The sequence below is a fragment of the Cladophialophora psammophila genome (genome assembly GCF_000585535.1).
Source record: "Cladophialophora psammophila CBS 110553 chromosome Unknown aczJe-supercont1.1, whole genome shotgun sequence".
Classification (NCBI taxonomy): domain Eukaryota; kingdom Fungi; phylum Ascomycota; class Eurotiomycetes; order Chaetothyriales; family Herpotrichiellaceae; genus Cladophialophora; species Cladophialophora psammophila.
The window spans coordinates 2,792,451-2,806,415 of record NW_006912922.1 but is presented as its reverse complement, the minus strand read 5'-3'; the positions used below and the strand labels follow the sequence as shown (position 1 = coordinate 2,806,415).

The 13,965-nt window shown below is 49.1% G+C and overlaps 2 protein-coding genes across 2 annotated transcripts; one reads left to right on the top strand and one right to left on the bottom strand.

Annotated features, from left to right (window-relative positions):
• Window positions 1-1,241: 1,241 nt before the first annotated feature.
• Window positions 1,242-1,792, top strand: A1O5_00965 (uncharacterized protein; the record flags this gene model as incomplete). The annotated part of the gene is made up of 3 exons (XM_007741584.1): window positions 1,242-1,277; window positions 1,334-1,417; window positions 1,481-1,792. The coding sequence occupies 3 exons, from the start codon at window positions 1,242-1,244 to the stop codon at window positions 1,790-1,792; spliced, it is 432 nt and encodes a 143-aa protein (XP_007739774.1).
• A 1,851-nt stretch (window positions 1,793-3,643) lies between these two features.
• A1O5_00964 (uncharacterized protein) lies at window positions 3,644-12,997 on the bottom strand (the record flags this gene model as incomplete). The annotated part of the gene is made up of 2 exons (XM_007741583.1): window positions 3,644-12,669; window positions 12,724-12,997. The coding sequence occupies 2 exons, from the start codon at window positions 12,995-12,997 to the stop codon at window positions 3,644-3,646; spliced, it is 9,300 nt and encodes a 3,099-aa protein (XP_007739773.1).
• Between the last annotated feature and the right edge of the window lie 968 nt (window positions 12,998-13,965).

Here is a 13,965-nt window from a genome sequence, read left to right as displayed (position 1 = left end):
GCAGTACTTGTACACACCTGGATCCATTGCTGTGGATAAGTGAGTCTATGTAATATTTACCAGGTTACCCAGCGGGTCACGCTTCACTCGGCGGTTAAAGATTCATGGATATCTTAGCCATTATAGTAGATTAAGCGCACATAACCTTTCCACTCAATGATAGGAAGTGATCCTCTAGAGTCCGGACCGTGATGAGTCTCTTGCCTGGAACGGAAAGTTACTGAACTTCATGACCCGACATGGTTAGATGCCTTTTCCGGTCGCACTACTTGTAATTCTGCGGGCTGCGGCCCTCTCCTTGTTAGTCGTGCTAACAACGGAATTTCCTAGTTGCCGCAAAATTGGAACCCATTGGCTGGTTACTTAACCTCTTCGTTCTGTTCTTCTTGCTGATATGTATGGCCACGAGCGTGGCGAACTACATCCCTGCGACCTTGATGATGAATTGGCGTCCCTCGTCCACGGGGAACGGTCTACTGCCGTGTACTTGTCCATGTATTTATCGCCGAAAGTCGTCACGATGAACACCTTCGCCCGCATTCAGCTACCTAGAGAAGGGAGACTGTTTTCCGCTGTTCAAACACGTCGAACTCTTGGCGGATGTCGAGGTCCTTTGTGGAGACGGGATGGATTGTGAAGAGTTGTTATTATTCACTGCAGCAGTGGGCCCTGAACCAAGTTGTTGGAAATGTCCTCGTCTCTTGATCTTCTTTAGTTTGTTCGCCACGCGTGGCATCTGTCTTGCAGTTGAGAACTGATACTGTGATAATGTACCTGTATGGAATTCGGAAGCGCTGCTTCCCCCACGAAGGATTTCCCGCGGCTTCTGGAAGCGGGTGGGACATCATTCAATCATATACTTGCCATGTCAGAAGGTATGTCGCAGGCTGTAATTGAAGAGGGAAAAAGGGGGGGGGGATGACAGCCCTCAGCGACAAAAGTGTCGATAATGAGGTCATAGGCAAGGACTACCTTTTATTGGTCATGGGACTGCTACGCTAGATCAACCATGTTTGCAGCAGATGCATGTTCATTGGCTGACGAAAAGCACTCACAAGACCGGACCAGCTTTTCGCTCGTTCGTGCTTCGTTCATTTCTAACCCTTGTACGCAAGGAACACCCTATTCCAACAGCCGGACAGCCGAGAGGTGTGTCCTGGAACAACCTTTATAACCACCAGCGGGTGCACTTGCCTGCCTTGTAAATCTTGATAGACCTCAGCAGAGAAATACTCCCTTCAATGGATGATAGCAAGTCGCCCGAAATTTCAAACGAGGTGAAGCAAGTACTGTGATTGCAAACCAGCTGCCTTACTGACAAATATCGCGCTAGGGCCTGACTGAACACGAGAGACAAGTTGTTGCACGGTTCGGAATTTTGCCAAAGCGAAACTTACTCCTCCGTTCTCAAGTGACTGTACGTCGCCCCTCTCTGTGGCCCTACCATTGGTATCTGAACGCTGACATCCACATTCCACAGGAACGCAAGTTCTTTGACTCGGGAGATTTTGCCATTTCCAAGGCTTCTGACGATACTGTGACTGGCCACCCGCAAACGGGAAAGCAACATCCGGTGTCCGGCACAATCCCCCGTCTCTCCGCCCCCGTACCTAGCGACAGCAACGTCAAATCGAATGCAAATGCCTCGCATCAACACAAAATGAGCGAAGACTCTGGAGGGTCTCCTCTGGCAGACCGGGAGCAGCGCAGTAGCTGGGAAAGAGGACAACATGGAAAATTTTCTCCCAAGGTCGATTGTCATCAAGGGCAGGATGCGGAAGCATTGTATTAAGCTGGCGGCGTGAAGGGTTGGTCGGATGCTGAAAGCAGGTTTTGCGGTGCCGGAGTTCTTCCTGATTGTACGCATCTGCAGCGTCTGCCGGAGTAAAGGATGTGCTTGGAATCTTCAACTATTGGCAGTTATCCTGGAGCGCTGATGATATGCTGGAAGAATGTCCTCTTTGCCGATAAATATGCTCCATGAGAGCGACAGAAATCATACATATCATCATCAACCTTGGGTGTGTGCCAGGAGGTGTGCACATGGCCGGTATTTTGCGATCTGTATTTTCGCTAGATACCCCAGAAGGCCTCATTCCACCAGTCAGTGTCCCCGGTGAACAGTTAGCAGCGGTGTGCCCACGAACTTTCCGCCGCCCATGTCCTTGGATTGAGAAAAATGTGTAAATTTCGCGCGCGAGAATGCAACACGTAAATATCGCGCCAGAACAAAATTATTCGCCAAACGCCCTTCTAAAAGGTGGAGTCGCCGTCTCTACTGTACTTGTGAGTCCGGAAGATAATCATAGTCTCGGTGCTCATGTCACATGTATGTGCTGGATGGGAAGGTATGCCAGGGAAGGCCCGGCCGTTAGCCTAAGAGGATGGAAGGTATGCCGAAGGCTATTTAGCCTCTTCTACCCCCTCTTTCCCCTCCTTCTCTTTTCTCTCCTCCGGCAGAGACAGCCCACAAAACAAACAGGCAGCCAGATAGATAGATAGCCAATTGCGCCATTGCAGCCAATCTCCCACCGGTTTCGTCTTCTTTACCATGTGATGACTCGAGAGACCTTGGAAGACTCGGCCTTGTTTGGCAGCTGACAGACCCTTCCTTCCTCGACTTCTTTCACTTTCCAAGTTGCCGCAAAGTCTTTGGTGTTTGACCAGAAACCATTGGCTACACCGTGGAAAGTGGCGCCTAGGGCTCTCCGTTATCGGGAGGCGATTTATCGTATTGTGCCAGTGAGAAGGGCTTCGGAAAACGCTGCCGAAGGCACCCAACAAAGTCTGGAAAGAAAGTTCCCCGACTTAGGTCTAGGCCTTGTCCTACCACGCTAATCCGAGTTTAAGGCCTTTCTGCTGGGTATAGCCTTGGCCATGTCATCCTGTCATCCAACTGAGTGCACTGCCTTGTCCCCTACGTTAAGCGTCATTGCGGGAACATTAATTCCCTGCGGGGGGTTTTTTTTTTCCGACACTTCAGGAGCTCGACTACTTGCTAGTCTCGTTTCTCCTCGAGACACATGGGAGGGAATGGCACATGTGCTAACAGTTTGCTGGGAAAATGGTCCGTCACTCGGTAACATGTGCTGCATCAACAACCGCTCACATGATTCTAATTGGCTATCTGCCCCGACTGCACCTCGTTACTTCGTTGCTATTCTTCACTATCACTCATTAGGCGAGAGCGACGCAGGTCAATACTTACAGCCCCTTCCATCACAGTTTATACGACGTGGACGGAGAGCAATGAGTCCCCGGACTCCTTCACATTAATGATGCCTTTTTTTTAGAGGCATATTAAGGAAAGAGGGAGGAACGATTTTTACTTGAACATAATTTCATTGTCACATGATTTTCTTGTTCTTTTTCTTTTTCTTTTCGGTCTTTGTTAATTTTCTTTCCTTTAGCACGTTTTCCAGGCAATTGGTCGACACAACGAACAACCTGAGCATGGCCATCACAGGTCTCACCCAATGTCCATTTCACAGCTCTTTGTGGCCCCTCAGGAACCTTTTCTTTCCTCAGCAACCCATCCACTGTCTCTCCTCAGATTGTCTCGGTTCGACTCTGATAAAAGCGGAACCCAACCCGACCTCAATGCATCAAGTGTGCCAACAATCGCCACGCCACCCAAGGCAATTCATTCTGACTCTGCAGTCTCCGACTCTTCATTAGCATCCTCCCCGTCAAGGCTCAACTCTTCCATATCCTGTGCCCTGGCTTTCTCCTCATCTTCTTCTTCGAAATCCTGTCTCCGCAAGATCTGTCCATTGAGAACTCGTCCCATATGAGTATGCGTCCACTCGATGCCTGCCCGCCGCATATCAATAAATCCCTTGATCCAAGTGACCGGGCTTGTCTTGAACGTACACTCTGTCCACCCATTCGCTTTCCGACAGGAAGGTGAAACAAAGTTGTCGTTCGCCACCTGCCTCTTGTGAGGTAGGGGACGTTCTCCATCGAAGAGACCAGTTAGCGTACAAAATTCCTTGTAGTGCTCGAAAGAAGTGAAGTACAACTGACCCGCGAAGAGGCCAAGCAGAGCCACCGCTTGTGGTGTGATTTCTCCAGAGGCGTTGTTCGCTGGAAGCTTGCATATATTCAATGCGTCGAAGGAAACCATACCGCGAGAGGTACGAGCTTGATACATATGCATGGTAGCCCGCGTTGATTCCCGAATCGAATGAAAAAACACGTCAGCTTCATGCGGGCTAATGATGATGAGCTGGTTTATTTCTGATGTCTTCACGACCCACTGTACCGGTCTCAAGAAATCATCTTCAGGAGAATCGTCCTTGTTCTGGACGGTTCGCATGAAATCTCTGGTCACCAAGACATGTGCCGGAAAATCTCGATGATAATAAAGCGCGAGACGGGTCTGCTCCAGGATCTCGAAGCACGGACGAAGCTCAGGGGTGCCAGTAAGAGGTGTCCCGTTTCGAATGAAGTCCAATAGTCTCTGACAGTGTTGAGGGGTGGCAGGCAAAACTTCTCGGGGACGTTGTACCTCCCTCTCTTCTTCAACTTCATGCAATATTTCCCGCTCTTGTTCTTGTGTGATTCCACTGTCCTCGAACTCCACCATTTTAATTCGCTCCAAATCTGCGCGCAAACATTGGATCACAGAATCTTGTGACTCTTTGAAAGTTGGTTCAAACGGCAGCTCTGCTCCGTGACCTCCGCTCGCACAGTACAGCTCAGACACAGGGCGGCACTCTCGTTCTCGAATAGTGTCCAGATACTGCTCGGGATTCGTAATTTTTCCATCCGAAGAGATGTGACGATCTGCAGCAAGTCGCCGTCGTGAGTGCAGTAGACCTCGAGTTATGTACTGTGGATCTTGCTTTTTCAGAGCAAGACAGGACTCGTTAATGGCCCAGCGGACAACATGTAGGCTGTCAAGATTTCCTGATGGATCATTGGTAATGCTTCGAATTGCTTGATCAACCTCTGGGGGAGCATAGAATCTGACTCGCTGAGAGACAGCTAGTTTCCTCATCCGCATACAAGCTTGTGCCAGATTATCTTTCAGGATTCCAGGTCCCAAAAGAACTGCGGCAGTAAAGTTGTCTGGGAGCTGAAAGTCTGTGCCTCTTGTATGAAACTGATCGAGAAAAATCAGACAGCTTTTCAGCTCGTCTTTAAAGATGGATGATGCAAGTGATTCGGTTGAACCATCACGATTCAAGACCATCTTCTCATCGTTGTCCGAAAAGAATATCGTTGCCATCTTCTTCGGACTGATCTGCAAACATAACTGGGCTATTTCCTTGTTTCCCTCTAGCATTTGAGCACCGACGTCGATAATGACGTCGACTAGTCCGTCTGCAGTGATACGTTGCAACAGCTTCTTAGTTGTGAGACGCTGACCAGACGGTGACGCAGCACAGAAGTACTGCCGATTTTCGTATCGTAGCAGCGTGCTCAGAGTAGAGGCCGTGATATGTCTTAAATCAGGAAGATCCTTCTGCACGATTGGTATTTTGCTATCGCAAGTTCCACTGAAGCCCACCGTGAGAACTCCGACGTTTTGACACAAATCCCAAGCCGAGGTGGATAATTTGTATCGAAACTCTTTTGCTTCCGAAGGGTAGACGACATGCCGTAGGAAGAAACTTATCAACTCACTATTGTAGCGGAGATGGTCATACAGAATATCAACACAAGAAGCATCGTCCAGGTTGATAGAGTTGACTTTGCTATATTTGCCCGGGAGACCAGAATATTTCACCCATTTACCATAAGCATCAGCAGGGTCTGGCAATCTGAGCAAAATAAGGAGACATCTCCTCAAATCTGGGCGAAGGATGCCCGTGTAGTAAAACGAGAGCGCGGTCAGGATGATTGATGCTTCCGGCTGGGCGAATTCAGCACTGGGCGATGGAACTGATTTTGCGCGATATGGAACTGCGCTTAGAGTTCGCGTCCGATCCAGTCCATAATTTACTTTCCAACGTTTACGAAGAGTGTGGCTCAGTATCTGGTGGGAAACCAATCCTCTAGCGACGTAGAGAAGATCGAGTTTAGCAGAGCTCTGAAAGTGTCGGGCCACCAATTCCAATTGCGCGGCTTCGATGTCGACATTAAGTATGAATGAGCTGATGGCCTGAAGCACGTGTGGGTTGCAGTGACCGAGAGAAAGGCTTGGAAGTTGCCCATCGACGATGGCCTTGGTAACTAAGTTAGCTACTGCTGCGGCGCCGTCTTCATTAAGCACTCTGACGTGAGGGAACGAGCCCCGGCTTTGTATTTCGACTTCAACAGCTTTTGGGAACTCGATGTAGAGTGCCTTCGCTTTTTTCCGAATTAGATCCAAGATCTCTAACGAGATATTCCAGCGATCCGGCGCTCCCGAAAGGAGGTTTGCTTCCCCGTTCGTGTAAACGAGCTCGTATGCAGGCTTTAACAACTCGTCAGATTCATCGAGGACATCTCTAGCATTAAAATCGAGCCACTTCTGAACACGGATGAGTTTAGTAGCGATATCATGTGTGTCCTGTGCCAGCTTATCGATTCCCACAAGACGAAACGAGTTCAAATACTCGGGTAGAGTAAGAAGGATTCCTCCGGTTTGACGGCACTCCTGATACAGACTCATTAATCGCTGTGGTGTTTCAGCAGTTAGAGTGGTCTGCCTGGAGAAGGGCAGATAGTAGAGGGTTCGTCCCACCAAGCCTGCAAGAGATCGCGACAAAAGCCGGAGCATTTCTTGAGCGAGAGGCTTCAGAACAACAACCCGAACTAGATGTGAACCTCGAGCAAGTGCCGTTACCACTAGATTTAGAATGACACTTGTCTTTCCCTCGCCCATACCCAACAACACGGTCCCATTTTCCGGCTTGAGCAACTCTTTTGCCACCTGAATCTGGACTGGGCGAATAAGAAAGTTGTTTTGGCATTCGAGTAGCAGCCAGTCAGGCCGCTCTTCAGGTGACCATACAGAATGCGCAGGATTTGCCAGCTCATTGTTGAGAGCGAACGCATCCTCGGTGTCAAGATACTTCTGTAATCTTTCCACTCGCTGAGCGGCTGTAATCTCTCTTGCGAACTGGAGTAGAACTGGCATCCAACAAGCAGTAACTCTCTTTCGATGTTTAGCTGAGAGGAGCTGGAGTAAAGTTAACTCAGAAACCTGGGGCCAAATTTTAGCGGTAACCAGACCCCGATAGGAGGGAAGGCGCGGTCGTAAAAGCGTACATGTCCGAGCTAAGACATAGGCAATGTGACCTCTAGACTCTTCGAGCTTTTGAGTCAGAACCTCGCTCGAAGGCAACTTCATCTTCGGTTGGGCCTGATCCGATCGGGACTTCATGGCTTCGATACTGTTTCCCAATAGCTGCCCATACTCGCGGACCGCTACGGAAGAATCACAGGACAGATCTTCAACAATATCTTCTAGATCCTCCCAGCTAGAACGAGCTTGGTTAGACTCCAGAAGTGGAAGAGTCAACTTTTGAGATACCAATTGCGAAAGATCGCCGTCCAAGCCAGTGGGCTCGCTCTCGTTAAAGTCCTCAACGGTGATTGGGGTCATGGCCATGAGGCCAAGTAGCGAAAAATGTGTATCTTGAGGCGAAGAACAGGTGGTGTGCTCAAAGTCGACAATAGTGTCAGGAATATCCGGGCCAGTCCAGCTGGTATTAAAAGCTTCCAGCCTCCGATCATAATCTTCCAAGAGTTGCAAGAAGAGGTAATTCTTGTGCCACACCGCAACCCTCCCATCCAGAAGCACTTCTAGCTCTGAAACTTTGTAGTGATTCAGGGATTGCTCTGCCGGCAACTGAACAGTTTCACACGGCCAGGCTTTGCGCAAAGCTTCTAGGATTGATTCGCGCTGAGCTGCCAGCTCTTTTCGAAACCGTAGTCGCTCTTCTGCAATTCTGTCCTCATCGGCTTCTGAAGTTTGGCTGGGGACAAATGGTTGCTCACATTGAGAAAGGAGCATCAAGATCTCCTTGTGATGGAGTGTGTGCCCGTCTCTCAAATCGTAGGAATCGTGTCTGGGAGCCGCGAGATCCCTGAGTGCGGGTGAGATTGCGAACGCGAGGAGTGCCCTTAACTGTTCGCCAATTGCGGGCTGTTCAAACGCTAAGAGCGATAGAACGAACATGAGGCTCTCCTTTGAGGTAGAGGCTGATCTGCAAAAACCCATTAGGCGGGGAAAGATGTCTCTAAAGTCCTGACCTAACAGACTCGAGAAGGAGTTGAATGTAAAGCCCTTGCTGAATCCACTGACTTTTTTCCATGTTTGTATCTTGCTCGTCCAGGACGTATCAACACTGAATGCAGATTGCGAGGATTCTACAAGGCAAGCCATGTCAGCTGACGCGCGGAAGTTGCGATCCAACTCTTGATCCCGCGAGCAATAATTCTCGTCATTAACAGAGTGAGACATTGATGCCACAGATTCGCTTGGGAAAAGCTTGCGTGTTCGGTGGTGAGATCTATCCAACAGTGCAAAGTCTCCCTTGTACGGTATGGCAGTCACATTGGCATCAAACAACCAATCTGCTTTCATGTTGTGGGCGATAATCTTATGGACTGTTCCAAAGAAGATATCGCGTTGGGCCATAACAGGAAGAATATTGTCGAAAGTGACAGTCTGCATAGTCTTGAGATGAGGCGGATAGAATTTCCGCCCTGGAGTGAGTTGAGCTATCAAAGACAGAATGGCTTGGGCACGCTTGGAAAGTGGTTGGCAGGTGCGACAGATATGATCTGACAAAGCGAACAGGCTCTCCTCCGTGCCAGTTCTGCCAGTCAGAGAATCAGATTCCGGGAAGCTTGTGATGGCATGCAGGTATGCCTTGTAAAGATGGGCTTCCAGATCTTGGCTGATCAACTGTCCAAGTCTGACATCAACCCGGAATTGCGAAAAACTCACAGAATGAGTATCGTCCAACTGGACTTGAGCAGATATATGAGGAGGTGCTGCTGTTATGCTCACATCGCCGTGTGGAATAAGAACGGTTCTCAAGTTCGATCCTGGAAGCTTGCTCGTAGTCCGCAAAATCAGACGAGACCGGAATCCATGCAGAGTCCCTAGTGCCTGGTCAGAATCAACAAAGGCCGAAAGCTCCTTGCAAACAATTCGACCTTGGAAATCGACGAAAAAGTGCAAATGATAGCGAGGGAGCTCAATCTCGATTGTCGTGTTTTTGCAGAACGTGACGACGATGTGATATGACTGTTCAATCGGCCGTAGGGCGTTACAGATGATCGAGCCAACCTGACTGTGGGTATCTATCAGATACTTCTGGTCGGCATACATGCGTTTCTTGGACCCTGACTTGACATCAGTGATGAGAGTCCAGTCAGATACATCTGAGCGGAATGGTCGCTTCCTAGAACGAAATTCCACTCTGCCGTCCCTCAAGGACATCCAAGGAGTGGTATCCTCAACAATTACTCGCGGAAGATCTCCTCGAAAATGGTCACGCTGGATTGCTTCGAAGGTCTCATCGTTATTCTGCGAACGAATAAGAAGAACATCGCCACGCATGCCAAAATAAACTCGATGGCCGTGAAAATCATCTTTGGACACATACTCCATGTCTTCGGTATCAGCGGCAAAGACATCGAGGTCAAGTTCTCCGAAGATCGAGCGGTAAAGAGGGCTAGATGTGTACTGAGCGGGAAGCTGAGAAATTGCCCGACCAGAGACAAGGAGGCTACCCGTCACAAGATTATAGTGGACGACTTTAGAAGAAGCCCGATTCGAGATCCAGGAAGAATCATCTCGGTGTACAAGCTGCCACTTGTCGGTGAGCACTGCAGTTGTCCAGAATCTCTTGATACCATCTGTGATTGCTGACTCGTTGAGCTGAAAAGCGACTAGGAGATGCTTCTCATTTCGCCGCGCAAGATACGCATCATTCAAAAGTTCCATTTTGTTCTTGGGATCTTTTGTGTCAGAGTGGGATTTTCGATGTGTATGGAGGTGGACTGAAGCCTCTACATAGTCCGCCACAGCATCGTGGTCGGAGAACATCGACGGCTGGGCCTCTGTGTCGACACCATAGGTGCGGCGACAAAGAATACAAGCAGTCAAGATCTGACGCGATAGATCTCTGAGAATAGAGTTGTCGGCATGAGCGTTCTTGTGATCCGCGTAGAGCTTGTTCATCTGGCGTATCCAACCTAGAGCGGATTGACGAATCTGGAGGACAAGGTTCATGCAGCGCGTCGCAATTTGGGAGAACGATGACAATGATAAAGCCTTGAGAACCACTCCAACCAATATTGCCGCAGCTGCTGCTTCTTTGAAGTTGACTTCGATTTTCAAAAATGCGCTCTCCAGGGCATCTAGGAGAGAACAACTGAAGTGTTCATCCTCCAACACAATCTGAGATTCACGTAGATAAAGCGGCGAAGCACAGCGCGCTGTGCCCACTTGGGAAATAGCGTAACGAAACAGCAGAGCCGTTGCGGGTGAGTTGAAGTCAATTTCAGCAGACATAAAAGCTCCGAGAACATTGAATAGTTGTAGTCTTTCTCCGGACCTTAGCGATCCGAATAGCACATATTCATGAGAGCCCATCTCCGAAGGACATCTTGATTGTTGTGAGATGACCCGATTCTGCGTATGACTGGTGAGGTTGACATATTCATCGAGACTTCCATCCGAACCAGCAATGAGCTTAGTATAGCAGTAGCGGTGCAGCGAAGGGATCGAAGTCTGTTCTGCAGTCCAAAGACCCAGAGTCGAGGTATCTCTCATTCTCGGATGGAGGCCGTTGCTGACGAAGACTGGATCAACATTCAATGACGCTCTGAGGTAGTGCGACTGGATCACAGGCTTGACCGAGGACGCGAGAGTGATACGTCTATTTTTCCGCTGGGCGTATTTCTCAAGTGGCGCGTATGATAGCAATACCGGCTGCGGCGGCGACCCGATAGTATTTCTCGCCCTGCCCACATCGTGGAGTAAGAAAAATGTAGCGTCCCTCCATGAGACAATCGACTCGGGCGTGGCAAGTTCAAAGATGACAGCTTTGCACATTGTCTCGTCTTCTGGGAGCGGCCACTCGTGCTTCGATATCTTAATATTCTTGGCAATCTTCTCCTTTTCACATTTGCGGCAAAATCTGTCATGCCGGGGTCTTCCAATATATGGCTTCCCATGCTCGTCCACCCCTCGGGGGGTGAAGACGCCACATTCCATTTGTTCAACTTGTTTCATGAGTGTGTCAAATTCTCTCTTCTTCTGTTCCCACTCGCGGGACTTGGCTCTCTTCGCTTGGTGGGCATCCTGTTCGACTCGGGCGCGCAAATTTTGTAGATCAGAAGATTGGTCATAGAATCTAACAGCAAAGCATTCTGGTGACGGGTCGGCGAAGAGAGAAGGATTGTTCAAAGTACACCGTGACTGTCGCGATCTGATGTGAAGTTCGATTTTGGAAAGTCTCTCCAACTCCGTTCTGTTCCTGAGAAGAAGTGGCTCAAAAAACTTTACGGGGAATTCCGGTGGATACGCGTAGAGGAGCGGATATATGGTACTTGCAATGGTGTCCAGTGCCACCCACAACTCGAACAGCGTGAGAAGCATAAGCGATACTCTTTCTACATGTGACTGGTACTTCCCTTTAGCCACAGCATAATATTTCTGCATCAGTCGAGCGAGGGAAGTACATGCAGATGAGGTTGACATGTTGGCAGCTAACCAACTGCTCAGGCACTCCTCAACCCATAGCTCAAAGTCGACAAGACAAAAGAGGATGTCTTCCGTGGTTGTGAAGGTTGAAACTTGCGGCAGTTTTCGTTTTGATAAGGCCACTCTTGCGGATGATGGAGGAGTGTAAGGGGTGATCGAGTAAGTAAAGGCTTTCTGAGAGCGGCTCCAAGTGTTGTCCAAAATAGGGCGACTGTTCTTCAACATCAGTTGATCCGATACTTGGTAGAGAGGCACAAGTGGAACGATAATTGTGTCTCTCTCGATGGCTTCTGTCCACTGACGTCGGATGCTGTCTTCGATGAGGTTTAAGGTCGAATCAACAATGTTTTGGACAAAGCCAAAGGTAGACGATCCCAGTTTGGCATTTCGTCTGGCTAGTTTCACACGCAGAACGTGGAGAACATCAGGCTTAGAGTCGATGGCGACAATACCAACTGCTACCCTAGACAAAAGGAATAGCATGAAGTTTTTGTAATGGCAATTCCCTACGCCTTCAAGGTCTGCGTTGATGAGGGCGATCTGAAGAGCAACTCGGGCAGACAGCCAAACACCTGAGCGGCTCCAGGGCAAGTGGGCATTCTTCCAGCAAACATCGTCATGTACACGTTTGCAAATTGCGACACTCGACGCGGCCTTCCCGCAAGCACCCAAAATGCTGAAGAGCCATTCACTGACAGCTCTCGGGTGGACGGATTGGCGCTCCTCAACCATAATGTTGTCTCCTTTCTTTGTTTTTTCCATAGCCATCTGCAATGGCTCAACAGACAGCATGTAGATTGCATTTCCGAGTTCCTTAATGAAAGACTTATCAGCGAGTCTCTCTTTCGACAAGAAGGCCGCGCGTGTTGGAAAATGTCGAATCAGCGCGTCTTTAGCATTTACAACCGCACTAGTCTTGGCAAGCACCTCGAAGCACTCGAATACGGCGCCCTTTGGTCTGTTTCTGACCAGGATTGCAGCATTCTGAGGCTCGATGTAGAAAAGCAAGACGTCTTAAGGCTGGTTAGCAGAGAATCATGAAATTGATCCAATGGGGTAGCACTTACCGTCTTGACGGATGTTTTCAAGAGTAGTGGTGATGACGTCGCGGCACGGAACACCCCGGTCATAGACCTTAATCCACTGGATTAATGAGCGTGATAGCTGCGTCCAGATGTGGCGCTCATTGCTGGGTACAGGAAAGCCATGCGAGAAATCACGAGCAGCATGTGAGATCTCTTTGAGAAGATCATCAGCGCCTGATTCGTTGTGATATTCTTGAGGCAGTTTTGGAGGTAGAAAAACTTGTTCAAAGATGAAGCTCACGGCCTCAGCTCTCATCGTGCCCTGTACAAACCGCTGACGGAGAAGCAGCAGGATGCTGCTCTCCTCGGCGGAGATGAGGAAGACTTGAGGTTCTGAATCGGGCTAGGGATTTCGGGCAAAGAGACAGACCAGACCGTTGACCATGATACAAGGGACTTGTACAAGAAATTGATGTGTTTGGAGACTGGGATACGGGAGGGAATAGTGAAGAGATTGAATTCAAGGCGAGGTTAAATATGAGATGGGCTTGGCGGGTAAACAAAGAGCTCTTACAGTGAATTGATATCGGGTGAGGCAGAAAACCTCGTTGATGTCAGTAAAGCTGACTTCACGTCCTTTCAGCCGCATTCCTCTCAAAGCCCATCTGGTGCCAGTGCCGCTTTCTCAAAGATTTCCTGTCCTGCCAGCAGCGAACTACTCGGGAACTTGATATACGGTGCAGAAAGGCGTATATCGTCCGCACCGAGACCTCGATGGTGATCGACTGCAGTGCTGCAAGCGCATGAATGGAGGCTGAATACAGATTTCTTACAGCCATTGGGAAGACCCTACATGATCGGTATCTTATGTTTTCAGTCATGAGTGCCATACTACTACAGGTAATAGGAGAGACGAAGGATATGGATTACCACCCGGCAGAATGATGTCTTCTGTCTTCGATTGCCCGTGAAAAAAAAATCATGGCCGGGACATCGAAGATATTATTTCTCTGTGCGCAATCGGTATTAAGTTCATTGAGGTCTTGGTTATGTGACTTCGCCGTGGTAGGGGGGATGAAGTGCCAGAGCAGCAATTTATGTGAGGCTGCTAAGTAAACGTTGCTGAGGCATTTCTGATTGCTCGATGATAGCAGCTCCAGCACGAAATGATCCAAATCTCAGGAGTTGAGGTCGGTGAAGGTTGGATTTGAGCTCGCAGCATGAGGCTTGATCGGGTTAAGCGTGTTCGCCACAGTATTTGTGATCAAGTAAATCATTGGTGGA